Raw genomic sequence first — 13474 nt, 5'->3', positions numbered from 1 at the left:
TGTGAAATTGTGAAAATGATTACAATGTGCTTTTAGTGAACAAGCTCTTTGAACAGACAGCCTGAAATGTTGGAATTTTGGTTGGCCATCACCAGGCGGTAAATTAGTTAATAGACCAATAAGAAAGAGAGTTCCAAACCTCTCTGCCAATAACAGCTAGTTTTCAAATTGCCCCTCCCAACCAGTGTTGCCAACTCCTCAATAAGGAAAGTTGCTATTGGCTGTCCTAAAAGTCGCTAAATGACGTCATCACCAAATTTGCATAATTGGCCATGTGCATGTAATTGTGATGGACGCTGTAGGAGAGGAATAACGTCGTAGGAGAGACAAAAAGTGAGTAAAAAAACACCCTAAATATGTTTAGAACTACAAATGAACTTTCTTCTGTCGATTCTTGTTTTTTTTTATGTCACAATTCCAGCCCTCCTCCTTTATCCAGGCTTGGGAACGGCAAATGTGACCCAAAAGAGACACTCTGGCAGAGTTACTTAGTTTTTTATTTTATATAAATAAACTTTTTTTGTTTTTTAGTTCAGTTTTTTACATTTACATCCCGCCCTGAATGTAAGCCAGGGCGGGATCAGCCAGCGGAGCGTTCCCGCATGCGCGGTTCATTTCCAGTCTGGACTCGGAGGGGTGAATATCTCCTGCTCTGACTGCAGCTGGAAGGGACTGCTGCACGAGGACTGGGCTGCATGTGAGTGCTTTGGGACGGGGGTGGGGCCCACGGCAGCACCCGCTGCTCGTTGAGAAGAGTAAGAACGATACGTGCTTTCACGCCAGAGTCTCCAAAAGGCTCCAATAACACCAGAAACAGTTGCTATTTTTGTCGCTAGTCGCTTTTTTGAAAATGTGTCACTAGAGGGGTCTGAATACTCACTAAATATAGCGACAAAGTCGCTAAGTTGGCAACACTGCTCCCCACTCAGACACTCCCAGACAGTCCTAGCTAAATTCTTGCTTAATACATTGCTCATTGCTCAGGAGCCCTGTGACTATGCTCTCACACATATAATATAGAACATGTGAATTCTAGGATGTCATGTTCTCACACTAGTCCCCAATTTGGAAATAGTAATATTATGAAATTAAATAATGCTATATTAGGTGCACGCTTTTAAAACATTTTCAAATATGTCGGGGTGATAGAAGTGAAAGTAATCCAAATGTATTCAGATTACGTTACTCATTTTGAGTAATCCAAAGGATTATATTACTGATTACTTCATTGTCATGTAAGTGCTATCAGTAACAGACTACATTTTTCAAGTAATCTGCCCAACACTGGGCAGGTATACTGTGGAGAGAGAGGGGTGGTGTGTTGTGTTTTGAAACAAGAGGTGGGTTGGGGGGTAGAAAGGGAGCTCCATGGTGAGGGTAGAAAAGAGGGTGGCAGGTAGTGGTGTAAAGTAAAGTAAAAATACTTTAACGTACTACTCAAGTAGTTTTATGAGGTATCTGTACTTTACTTTACTATTTATATTTTTGACAACTTTTAATATTACTTCACGACATTCCTAAAGAAAAGTATATACTTTTTACACCAAACATTTTCCCTGACTCCCAAAAGTACTCAATTTCAATTCTTAACAGGAGAGGAAAATGGTCCAATTCAAGCACATACCAAGAGAACGTCCCTGGTCATCCCTACTGACTCTGATCTGGTGGACTCACTAAACAGTGAGTCCGCCAGTGTGCCCCTGGCTATCCGTAAATTAAAAAAAACAAGAAAATTATGCCATCTGGTTTGCTTTATATAAGGAATTAGAAATGATTATACTTTTACTTTTGATACTTAAGTATATTTTAGCAATTACATTTACTTTTGATACTTACAGTAAGTATATTTAAAACCAAATACTTTTAGACTTTTACTTAAGTAGTATTTTACTGGGTGACTTTCACTTTACCAGAGTCATTTTCTATTAAGGTATCTTTACTTTTACTCAAGTATGACAATTGGGTACTTTTTCCACCACTAGTGGCAGGTGGAGGATAGAGAAAGATGCCTGGAGAGAACAGTTTCTCTGAGACTGGGGGTTTGAGTGTAGCTACCTTGGCTTTGATTACGGTGCAGTGTAAGGAGCTGGTGGCTCGCTCATACAGCAGGTCAAACTCCAATGTCCCCAAGGCGGCTGAAAGACAGTAACAGAAATAAGACGTTAATGTATGACTCCTTTATCGCACAAATCTGTGTTATGGTTCTGGTCTCCACCTCATTACTTCACTTCATTACTCAACCACGTTACTTCACTTTTTTACACCCTGATACTTTATCCTTGTTACTCCGTTACGCCACCATGTTACTCCACCCTGTGCGACCCACTTACTCCACCCTGGGTATCTACTGCGTTACTCTACCCTGTTGCTCCACTCTGATACTCCACTCCATAACCCTTCCACTCACTGCTGTCATCGCTGTCACAGCTGTCAATCTCGATTGATGCGTCCATGCTACTCATGGCCGACAACGTGCCCCCTTCGCCGTCTCCTGTTGCCCCTGCCAACAGTGGGGACAACAGACCACCGCCGCCCCCTCCTCCTCCCCCTACTGCCCCTCCTCCGCTGCTGGGACTGAGCGTGGAGGGAAACCCAGATGGGTTGGCTGGATTCAACTCAGAGACGGAGGAAGTGGGCGAGAGGCGGGGAAAGTAGGCAGAGATCTGTCGTATGGGGCGGATTGGCCCGGGACAGACATCAATGGCCATGTGTTCCTGGATGGAGATGGTCAGGCGCTTGTTTCCCTTTCGCACAGTCATAGGGCTGGAGGGGGAAAGAAACAGTTGTTATAGTCAGGAAATAGACACAAATCATGGTATTGACCTTGAGGATATATTCAGTTGTGGTACTTTGAGTCTGATGACATCTGATCCTTTTTCCGTCTAACCACTTTGTGTTTTCCAACTCAGTCCCGGGGTCGTATGTATCAAGTAATTCAGTGTAAGTTTCCACAAAATCTGGACAGAAACGTTTATACTAAAAACGGCCAATCTTCCTCTGGGAAGACTACAGGTGGACAGCAACCCTCTCAATCAGCTAAGGGCTGTTTATCTTGGATTAAAATGGATTTAATTGTCATTTTTTGTATACGATCTACACAAAACACTAACAACATTAACATTTGTAAAAAAATATATGAACAATAAAACACCTATATAGTATATCTTCATTAGATAAGTATTCATGTTAGATAAGCATTCATGAGTCAATACATGTTAGAATAACTTTTGGCGGTGATTACAGCAGTGAGTCTTAGAGCTTTCTACACTTGGATTGTACAACATTTGCTCATTATTCTTTTAAAAATTCTTCAAGCTCTGCCAAATTTGGTTGTTGATCAATGGTAGACAACCATTTTCAGGTCTTGCCATAGATTTCAAGCAGATTTAGGTCAAAACTGTAACTTGGCCACTCAGGAACAATCACTGTCTTCTTGGTAAGCAACTCCAGTGTAGATTTGGTGTTTTAGATTATTGTCCTGCTGAAAGGTGAACTAATCCTCCATTGTCTGGTGGAAAGCAGACTGAACCAGATTTTCCTCTAGGATTTTGCCCCTGCTCAAATCCATTCCGTTTCTTTTTTATCCTGAAAAACGATTACAAGCATACCCATAACATGATGCAGCCACCACTATGCCTGAAAATATGGAGAGTGGCACTCAGTAATGTGTTGTATTCGATTTGCCCCAAATATAACACTTTGTATTCAGGACAAAATGTTTATTGTTTTGCAAAAAAATGTGTAGTATTACTTTAGTGCCTTGTTACAAACAGGATGCATGTTGTGGAATAATTGTGATTTGTACAGGCTTCCTTCTTTTCACTCAGTCAATTAGGTTAGTATTGTGGAGTAAGTACAAAGTTGTGGATCCATCCTCAGTTTTTTCCTATCACAGGCATTCAACTCTAACTGTTTAAAATCACCATTGGCCTCACAGTGAAATCTCTGGCGGTTTCCTTCCTCTCCGGCAACTGAGTTAGGAAGGACGCCTGTATCTTTGCAGTGACTGGGTGTATTGATACACCATCCAAAGTGTATTTAATAAGAACATACGCACATCCAGGTACTTTCCGCAGGAGCTGGAGTTGAGGGCAAACTCATGGAAAACAGAAAGGAAAACACAGCCGCTCATGCTCCCAGGTGATATTTATTAACAACGTTTCCACCCTTAGGTCTTCATCAGGCATCCATATTCCCGGTGGGGGTGGAAGGTCCTATATACAGTTGAAGTCGGAAGTTTACATACACTTAGGTTGGAGTCATTAAAACTCGTTTTTCAACCACTCCACAAATTTCTTGTTAGCAAACTATAGTTTTGGCAAGTCGGTTAGGACATCTACTTTGTGCATGACACAAGTAATTTTTCCAACAATTGTTTACAGACAGATTATTTCACTTATAATTCACTGTATCACAATTCCAGTGGGTCAGAAGTTTACATACAATAAGTTGACTGTGCCTTTAAACAGCTTGGAAAATTCCAGAAAATGATGTAATGGCTTTAGAAGCTTCTGATAGGCTAATTGACATCATTTGAGTGAATTGGAGGTGTACCTGTGGATGTATTTCAAGGCCTACCTTCAAAGTCAGTGCCTCTTTGCTTGAGATCATGGGAAAATTAATAGAAATCAGCCAAAACCTCAGAAAAAAATTGTAGACCTCCACATGTCTGGTTCATCCTTGGGAGCAATTTCCAAACGCCTGAAGGTACCACGTTCATCTGTATAAACAATAGTACACAAGTATAAACACCATGGGACCACGCAGCTGTCATACCGCTGTCACAACGGGTGGCTTGAGGAATCAGGAGAGCTGGAGTCAGGCGCAGGAGACAGATGATTCCGGGAATAAAGTTTAATAAAATATTCACACGGAAAAATATGCAAAGAACGGAGTGCAGGGTGTGCAAAAATAAAGGCACCACCCTTAAAAGAACGTTCACCAGGGACGCAGCCCAAAAACAATACAACGTAACTCCAAGAGGGAAAAACACAGAACTTCATAACCAACAATCAACCCTGACAACGAACAAACCTAACTAGCTAGCCTAAATACCCTTCCCCACTAACAACTAACACAAAACAGGTGCGTAACTAACCTAGGCCTAACTAACAGAACGTGAAACATAAATCGGTGGCAGCTAGTAGGCCGGCGACGACGACCGCCGCCCGGGCGAGGAGGGGCGCCACCTTCTGTAGGTGTCGTGACAACCGCTCAGGAAGGAGACGCATTCTGTCTCCTAGAGATTAACGTACTTTGGTGCGAAAAGTGCAAATCAATCCCAGAACAACAGCAAAGGACCTTGTGAAGATGCTGGAGGAAACAGGTACAAAAGCATCTATATCCACAGTAAAAATATGTCCTACATCGACATAACCTGAAAGGTCGCTCGGCAAGGAAGAAGCCACTGCTCCAAAACCTCCATAAAAAAGCCAGACTACGGTTTGCAACTGCACATGGGGACAAAGATCGTACTTTTTGGAGAAATGTCCTCTGGTCTGACGAAATAAAAATAGAACTGTTTGGCCATAATGACCATCATTATGTTTGGAAGAAAAATCAGGAGGCTTGCAAGCTGAAGAACACCATCCTAACCATGAAGCAAGGGGGTGGCAGCATCATGTTGTGGGGGTGCTTTGCTGCAGGAGGGACTGGTGCACTTCACAAAATAGATGGCATCATGAGGTAGGAAAATGATGTGGATATATTGAAGCAACATCTCAAGACATCAGACAGGAAGTTCAAGCTTGGTCGCAAATGGGTCTTCCAAATGAACAATGACCCCATGCATACTTCCAAAGTTGTGGCAAAATGGCTTAAGGACAACAAAGTCAAGGTATTGGAGTGGCCATCACAAAGCCCTGACCTCAATCCTATAGAAAATATGAGGGCAGAACTGAAAAAGCATGTGCGAGCAAGGAGGCCTACAAACCTTACTCAGTTACACCAGCTCTGTCAGGAGGAATGGGCCAAAATTCACCCAACTTATTGTGGGAAGCTTGTGGAAGGCTACCCGAAACGTTTGACCCAAGTTCAACAATTTAAAGGCAATGCTACGAAATACTAATTGAGTGTATGTAAACTTCTGACCCACTGGGAATGTGATGAAAGAAATAAAAGCTGAAATAAATCATTCTCTCTACTATTATTCTGACATTTCACATTCTTAAAATAAAGTGGTGATCCTAACTGACCTAAGACAGGGAATTTTTACTGGGATTAAATGTCAGGAGTTGTGAAAAACCTAGTTTAAATGTATTTGGTTAAGGTGTATGTAAACATCCGACCTCAACTGTGTAGGAGGGAGGTACATTATTTACAAAAAGGAGGTACATTATTTTTTTGAATATTTTCACAATATTAACATTCAATGTATCAACATATATGATCATACACAGGGAATGTGATCAATATTTACAGTAATATACATACAATATTCAATTTGGATTAAAAAAAAAACTATTTAGACGTATTAAACTATAGAAACATTTCCAAGTCAAACTCCTCATTAAGGCCAAGAGGAGACAGTGTGTTCAGCCTGTGGATCCAGAAAGACTCCCTTTGAAGAAGTTTCCTCTCAATGTCCCCTCCCCTGTGTGACATCTTGACCATTTCTATTCCAATTTATCTCAGAGAACTAATAGGATGTCCAGCTTGTACAAAATGAGAAGCAACCGGATTTGTTGTCTCACCTGTCCGTATATTGCTGCGGCGCTCACTGATCCGTGTCTTAAGGCTTCTACAGGTTTTCCCTATGTAAGACAGACCACAAGGACATTTCAACATGTAAATAACATTGGTGGACATGCAGGTAATCAGGCCCTTGATCTTAAATCTTTGTCCTGTGCGGGGGTGGGTAAATTAGTTGCATTTGTACGTAAAGCTGTGTTGAGTACATTGGCCACATTTGTAATTGCCCTCCGGAACCTTGTCTAAAAAAGTTTCCCTTTTCTCTGGTGGGTAATCAGATTTAACAACAACATCTCTCACGTTTGGGGGTCTTTTAAAACCCATGCATGGGGGATATTTAAAAATGGCTTTCAATTGAGGGTCAGTATCAATAATGTACCAGTGCTTCCTGATACTGTCCTTAAATGCCTTCCCCAATGGTGAGTATTGGGTAAAGCATGATTGGACATGTTCTTATTTTTCTTTGACTTTTGGTTGAAGTTTTTCCAACTGTGTTAAACCTTCAAAACAATCATTGGCATGTTTGTGTGAGGTCCGTGGTCTGCATATTAATCTGATACGACTGAATTGACTTATAGGGAGACTTTTAATAAGTGGACGTGGATGAAAGCTGTCACCTCTTAGGAGGGTATTCCTGTCCGTAGATTTCCTATAGAGATCTGTAGAGAGGGAGGTTTTGTCCTTAATAACCATCACATCAAGAAAACTAATTTGTGATTGGTCATAGTTAATGGTGACGTGAAGGTGTTCATTCATAGTGTTTAGGTAAGTGTCACACCCTGATCTGTTTCACCTGTCTTTGTGATTATCTCCACCCGCCTCCAGGTGTCGCCCATCTTCCCCATTATCCCCTGTGCATTTAGACCTGTGTTCTCTGCTAGTCTGTTGCCAGTTCGTATTGTTTGTTCAAGCCAACCAGCGGTTTGTGTCTCAGCGCCTGCTTTTTCCAGTTTCTCTTTTCTCGCCCTCCTGGTTTTGACCCTTGCCTGTCCTGACTCTGAGCCTGCCTGCCTGCCTGACCACTCTGACTGCCCCTGAGCCTGCCTGCCTGCCGACCTGTACCATTGCCCACCTCTGGATTACCGACCTCTGTCTGACGCTGAGTCTGCCTACCGCCAAGTACTGTTGCCCCACCTCTGGTTTACTGACCCTTGACCTGTCTATTGCCTGCTCCTGTTGGGATATTAAACTATTGTTTATTCGATGTGGTCTGCATCTGAGAATTCCAAAAGTTCTTCCTGGGTGCCTGTATAGATCACAAATGTCATCCAAATATCTCTGAATTAGGAGAATATTGGAGAGAAAAGGGTCTGGATTCAGCACCACCTGTTTTTCAAGCATTCCTAGATATAGGAGAGCATAATTAGGAGCCATAGTGCTCCCCATCACTGTCCCTTTGGTCTGGAGGAAAAAGTCTCCCCTGAAAAGAAAATAGTTGGAGGCTAGTACCAGTTCAGCCAAGTCCACAATCCAATTGGTGCTGGGTAGAGCATTAGGGGGACGTTCATTGAGGTAGAACTTGAGGGCCTCTAGGCCGCCCTGATGGGGGATGTTAGTATATAGACTGGTAACATCAAAAGTACACAGAATGGAATTTATGGTCCACATATGGTCCACAGATTTCCAAAAATGTATAAAATCAATAGTCTCTAGTAGATGTGAGGAGGGAGATTGCCCAGGGTTTCACAAAATGGTCTATAAAGGTAGAGGTATTCTCTGTCAGAGATCCATTACTACTCACAATGGTATAGGTGGTGTCATGCCCTTGTGAATTTTGGGTAGAGCGTATTAAGACAGGTGTGGTTGGGCAGTCAACTTTCATAAACTCATATTCGGTCTTTGTAATTTCTCCTTCATTCAAACATTTTGTCAGAGACTTGAATTGATTAGTTGGGTCCTTTGAGTTTTTTGTAAAATTCATCATCACTAAATTGTCCCAGAATTTCCTTTTCATAGTCTTCTGCATTTAGTATCACTATTGCACCTCCTTTGTTGACCGGTTTTATAATGATACTGGAGTTATTTTTCAGTACCATAAGAGATTCTTTCTCTGCTTTGGACATATTGTGGAATACCTTTTTTATTTAGCCAGGAGATGATGTACATCTTTCTCATCTAGGCGGCAATATGTTTCAAGAGGGTTTTCTTTTAGGTGGTAAAAATGCGACTTTCCTCTTAAAATATGTATTTTCCCTTGTCATCAGGGCGAGAGTCAGGTTCATTGTCATTCAGGTTATCAATGGGAAAAACATTAGCACCGTTTCCTGTCTGGTTACTAATATAGTTCAATAGATTAACATTGGCAGGTGCATAGGGAGGAACCCCATTACCAAAAAAACTCGGTCAATCTCAAACTGCGGAAACTTTTGAAAGTCTATAACTGTATCAAAGTCCTTGGCCTGAGATGTTGGGAAAATGATCCCTTACCTAGGGCAGATGAACATGTATCAGATACGGTAATAAACCTGTCCAACAGGTGTGTGTCTTGCTCCGTGTGTGGGGTAGGGATTTCGGGTGTTACCGTCTTTGTACGTAGTCCTCTTCTGCATTTCTTGCGGGGACGCAGGGTGGGCGGTGGTCGTGATGATGGCCGATTCGATGACGTCGTCCATCGGGATTCCCAAAATAAAGATGTTCTGGCTCTGGATTGGTCACTGGAGTCAGATGTGAGGGAGGTGGTTGATTGCCTCATTAGTGGCCCTCTAGGATTATGGCTGGGCTGGCGTAAACCCTTCCAGCTTGCTCGTGGGGGAGTGCCAATTGGCTGTCTCCGGCCATCCCTCCAAAAATATACCTTCTGCTCCTTGTAGTCCACAGTATCACGCTTAAATGTTTTCCGCTTGTTTGTCTTTTTGAAGGTTTAACACAGTTGGAAAGCCTTCAACCAAAAGTCAAAGAAAAATCAGAACATGTCCCATCATGCTTTACCCAATACTCACCATTGGGGAAGGCATTTAAGGACAGTATCAGGAAGCACTGGTACATTATTGATATTGACCCACAAAACTGAGGATGGATCAACAATATTGCAGTTACTCCAAAATACTAGGGAGGACGTCTGTACAGAATAAAAATATTCCAAAACTTGCATCTTGTTTGCAACAAGGCACTAAAGTACAACTGCAAAAAATGCATCAAAGCAATTAACTTTTTGTCCTGAATACAAAGTGTGGTTTACGTGACACCTACATTACAAGACCAAATGTGTACACCTGCTCGTCAAACATTTAATTCCAAAATCATGGGCATTAATATGGAGTTGGCCACCACTATGCTGCTATAACAGCCTCCAATCTTCTGGGAAGGCTTTCTACTAGATGTTGAAACATTGCGCTGGGGACTTGCTTCCAGTCAGCCACAAGAGCATTAGTGCGGTCGGGCACTGATGTTGGGCGATTAGGCCTGGCTTGCAGTCGGCATTCCGATTCATCCCAAAGGTGTTTAATGGGGTTGAGGTCAGGGCTCTGTGCAGGCCAGTCAAGTTCTTCCACACCAATCTCCACAAACCATTTCTGTATGGACCTCGCTTTGTGCACGGGGGTAATGTCTTGCTGAAACAGGATGGGCCTTCTCCGAACTGTTGCCACAAAGTTGGAAGCAAAGAATCGTCTAGAATGTCATTGTACGCTGTAGCGTTAAGATTTTCCTTCACTGGAACTAAGGAGCTTAGCCAGAAAAAAATCCCCAGACCATTATTCCTCCTGCACCAAACTTTACAGTTGACACTATGCATTGAGGCAGGTAGCGTTCTCCTGGCATCAGCCAAACCCAGATTTATCTGTCGGACTGCCAGATGGTGAAGCGTGATTCATCACTCCAGAGAAAGCATTTCCAGCGAGCTTTACATCACTCCAGCCGACACTTGGCGATCCTGGTAAACCTCTAGCATGTCGGCCCTGGAGGGCAACTACAGGACTCTCAACCGACGTGGAACCACAGGGTAAGGGAAAGCAGTTTTCTTGGTGCAGGGGTCCCACGGTGATGGTGAGTGGTGCTGTGATGTGTGTGATTGTCCCATATCCCAGTGGTCGGTTATCCAGCGCATGAATCAGAAAAAGAGGAGAGCGGGTATGATGTTATGTTCAGGGAGGAGGCAAGGGCCTGGTCAATAAATTCCCTGTGGCACAAAAGTGCACTAGAGCTGTAGGAAACACACAAGGGACAGCCAGCTAGTGAAATCGGTACTAAAAAGGCTTTGGTGGAGACTGATGATGATGGAATACTCACACCTACCCCAGGAGACGGATGATCACAGGGCCGTCAATCTGTTCTAGTGGCTCCCGGGGTTTGGGACGTAGAAGACACTGTTGAAGCTGGTGCCCTTCTTGACCACAGTAGGGACAGAGCCCCAGCTATCTCCGATGGCGTTGCCCAGCTGTGGAGAGGCGTGTGGCCTCTACCTCCATGGGTTCAGACTCTGACTCAGATTGGTCAATGAAGGAGGGAGAGAGGCAATGGGAGTGCTGACGCTCCCGAAGGAGATTATACAGACGGATGGCCATTGTGATGAGTGAGTCCAATGAGAGGGTGTCGTCTCGGGATGCCAACTCCATCTGTACCTCCTTGCGCAATCCTCTTCTGAATAAAGTGCGCAGCACCGGCTCATTTCTTCCGCTGGATGCTGCCACTGTACGGAAGATGAGGGCGTACTTCCACAGCGGTCTGGTCCTCCTGCTGTAGTTGGAGTAGGCGCTCACTCCCCTCTCTGCCCTCCGGTGGATGATCGAAGACTCCTATGAACAGAGCCATGAACCTCCCATAGGAACCCAGCTCCTCCTCCCCTCTCTCCCAGATGGCCGCAGCCCACTGCAACTCCTGCCCGGTCAGCAGGGAAATAACCATGATAACCTTGGACCTCTCGGTGGTGGGGACTCCCGTTTGATGAGAAAAATAGAGGGAGCACTGGAGGAGGAAGTCCCGGAATTTGGATGTCTCGTCATATTTGTTCGGAAAGGACAAACAGGCATCGCTGACCTTGACAGACTGGGCTGGGGTGCTGGGTCGACTCATGGTAGAAGATCCTCCGCTTGTTGGGGTAACGTCCTTTGAGGAAGATCTAGACCTTGAAGAAAGCAGATGACCTGATCCATAGCCGTCCCCATTTGCGCCAGCTGGTCATGGTGTTGGCGAAGTAGGTCCCCTTGTTCGCAGACCATCTGGGAGAGGTCTCGATTGGCTGCAACTTCCATTCTGTGAGGTCGTATTGTGTAATGGAGACGCAGGGAGTCAGGAAGCAGATACAGTTTAATAGGAACGAACATGGAGTGAATACAAAAACAGGAGTAGTGTCTAAACATGAAAGCAGGAAACAATACTACCTAATGGGTGATAAAAAAAAGAGTGCTAGATAAAGGGGAAGTAATCAGGTAGTGAAGAAGTCCAGGTGTGGCTCATGATGGGGCGCAGGTGTGCGTAATGCTGGTTGCCAGGTGTGCGTAATGATGGGTTGCTAGGACCGGTGGTTAGTAGACCGGTGACGTTGAGCGCCGGAGCGGGGGAGCAGGAGAAGACGTGACAATTGATTACATTATCAATGGTGGTTATGATTAGCCTAGTGGAACCAACCTGATTGATGCATTCACCTTCCTATTTCAATTCAGATATCATAAAATGTGAAGTGAAATGGAATGTTGAAAACTGCGATCAGGCTCGCTAGGTTATGCCCTGGGGCCTCATTTATAACTGTTGTGTAAATTTTACTCTAAATATTTCAAGACTAGACACTGTCACAGATATTGACATTTATTAACTTGGCGCACGCCATACATACAGTGCATTCGGAAGGTATTCAGACCCCTTCACTTTTCCATGTTTTGTTACGTTACAGCCTTATTCTAAAATGGATTAAAAAATAAATACATCTATCTACACACAATACCCAATAACGACAAAGAGAAACTGATTTTGTTAGAAAGTTTAGCAAATTTATAAAAAAACAGAAGCTTGGCAAGCTTGGCACAAGTGTATTTGGGGAGTTTCTCCCATTATTTTCTAGAGATCCTCTCAAGCTCTGTCTGGTTGGATGTGCACAGCTATTTTCAGGTCTCTCCAGAGATGTTATATCAGGTTCAAGTCCGTGCTCTGGCTGGGCCACTCAAGGATATTCAGAGACTTGTTCCGAAGCTACTCCTGCGTTGGCTGTGTGCTTAGGGGCGTTGTCCTGTTGGAAGGTGAACCTTCGCCCCCAGTCTGAGGTTCTGAACGCTCAAGGATCTCTGTAGTTTGCTCCGTTCATCTTTCCCTCGATCCAGTCCCTGCCACTGAAAAATATCCCCATAGCATGATGCTGCCACCACCACCATGATTCACCATAGGGATGGTGCCAGGTTTCCACCGGACATGACGCTTGGCATTCAGGCCAAAAAGTTTAATCTTGGTTTCATCAGACCAGAGAATCTTTGCTTCTCATGGTCTGAGAGTTTAGGTGCCTTTTGGCAAACTACAAGCGAGCTGTCATGTGCCTTTTACTGAGGAGTGCCTTCCGTCTGGCCACTCTCCCATAAAGGCCTGTTTGGTGGAGTGCTGCAGCAATGGTTGTCCTTCTGGAAGGTTCTCCCATCTCCACAGAGGAACTCTGTCAGAGTAACCATCGGGTTCTTGGTCACCTCCCTGACCAAGGCCCTTCTCCCCCAATTGCTCAGATTGGCCAGGTGGCCAGCTCTAGGAGAGTGTTGGTGGTTCCAAACTTCTTCCATTTAAGAATGATGAAGGCCACTGTGTTTTTGGGGACCTTCAATGCTGCAGAAATGTTTTGGTACCCTTCCCCAGATCTGTGCCTCGATAA

At 43.9% G+C, this 13474-nt stretch overlaps 1 protein-coding gene across 4 annotated transcripts in view; it reads right to left on the bottom strand.

Annotated features, from left to right (window-relative positions):
* LOC115162382 (double C2-like domain-containing protein alpha) overlaps positions 1 to 13474 on the bottom strand; it is a 70535-nt gene that overhangs the window by 38863 nt on the left and 18198 nt on the right. For 3 of the 4 annotated variants that reach the window (XM_029713630.1, XM_029713649.1, XM_029713658.1), the window contains exons 2-3: positions 2408 to 2763; positions 2056 to 2135 (exon numbers count right to left, since the gene is read on the bottom strand). In XM_029713630.1, coding sequence (XP_029569490.1) covers positions 2056 to 2135; positions 2408 to 2759 — 432 coding nt within the window. In that variant the 5' untranslated portion in view covers positions 2760 to 2763. Of the gene's footprint in view, positions 1 to 2055; positions 2136 to 2407; positions 2764 to 6692; positions 6753 to 13474 lie in introns of all 4 variants that reach the window. The other variant, XM_029713638.1, reaches the window with a different exon arrangement.

This window comes from Salmo trutta, chromosome 2 (genome assembly GCF_901001165.1).
Source record: "Salmo trutta chromosome 2, fSalTru1.1, whole genome shotgun sequence".
NCBI lineage: Eukaryota > Metazoa > Chordata > Actinopteri > Salmoniformes > Salmonidae > Salmo > Salmo trutta.
This window is presented reverse-complemented; position numbering and strand designations above follow the sequence as displayed.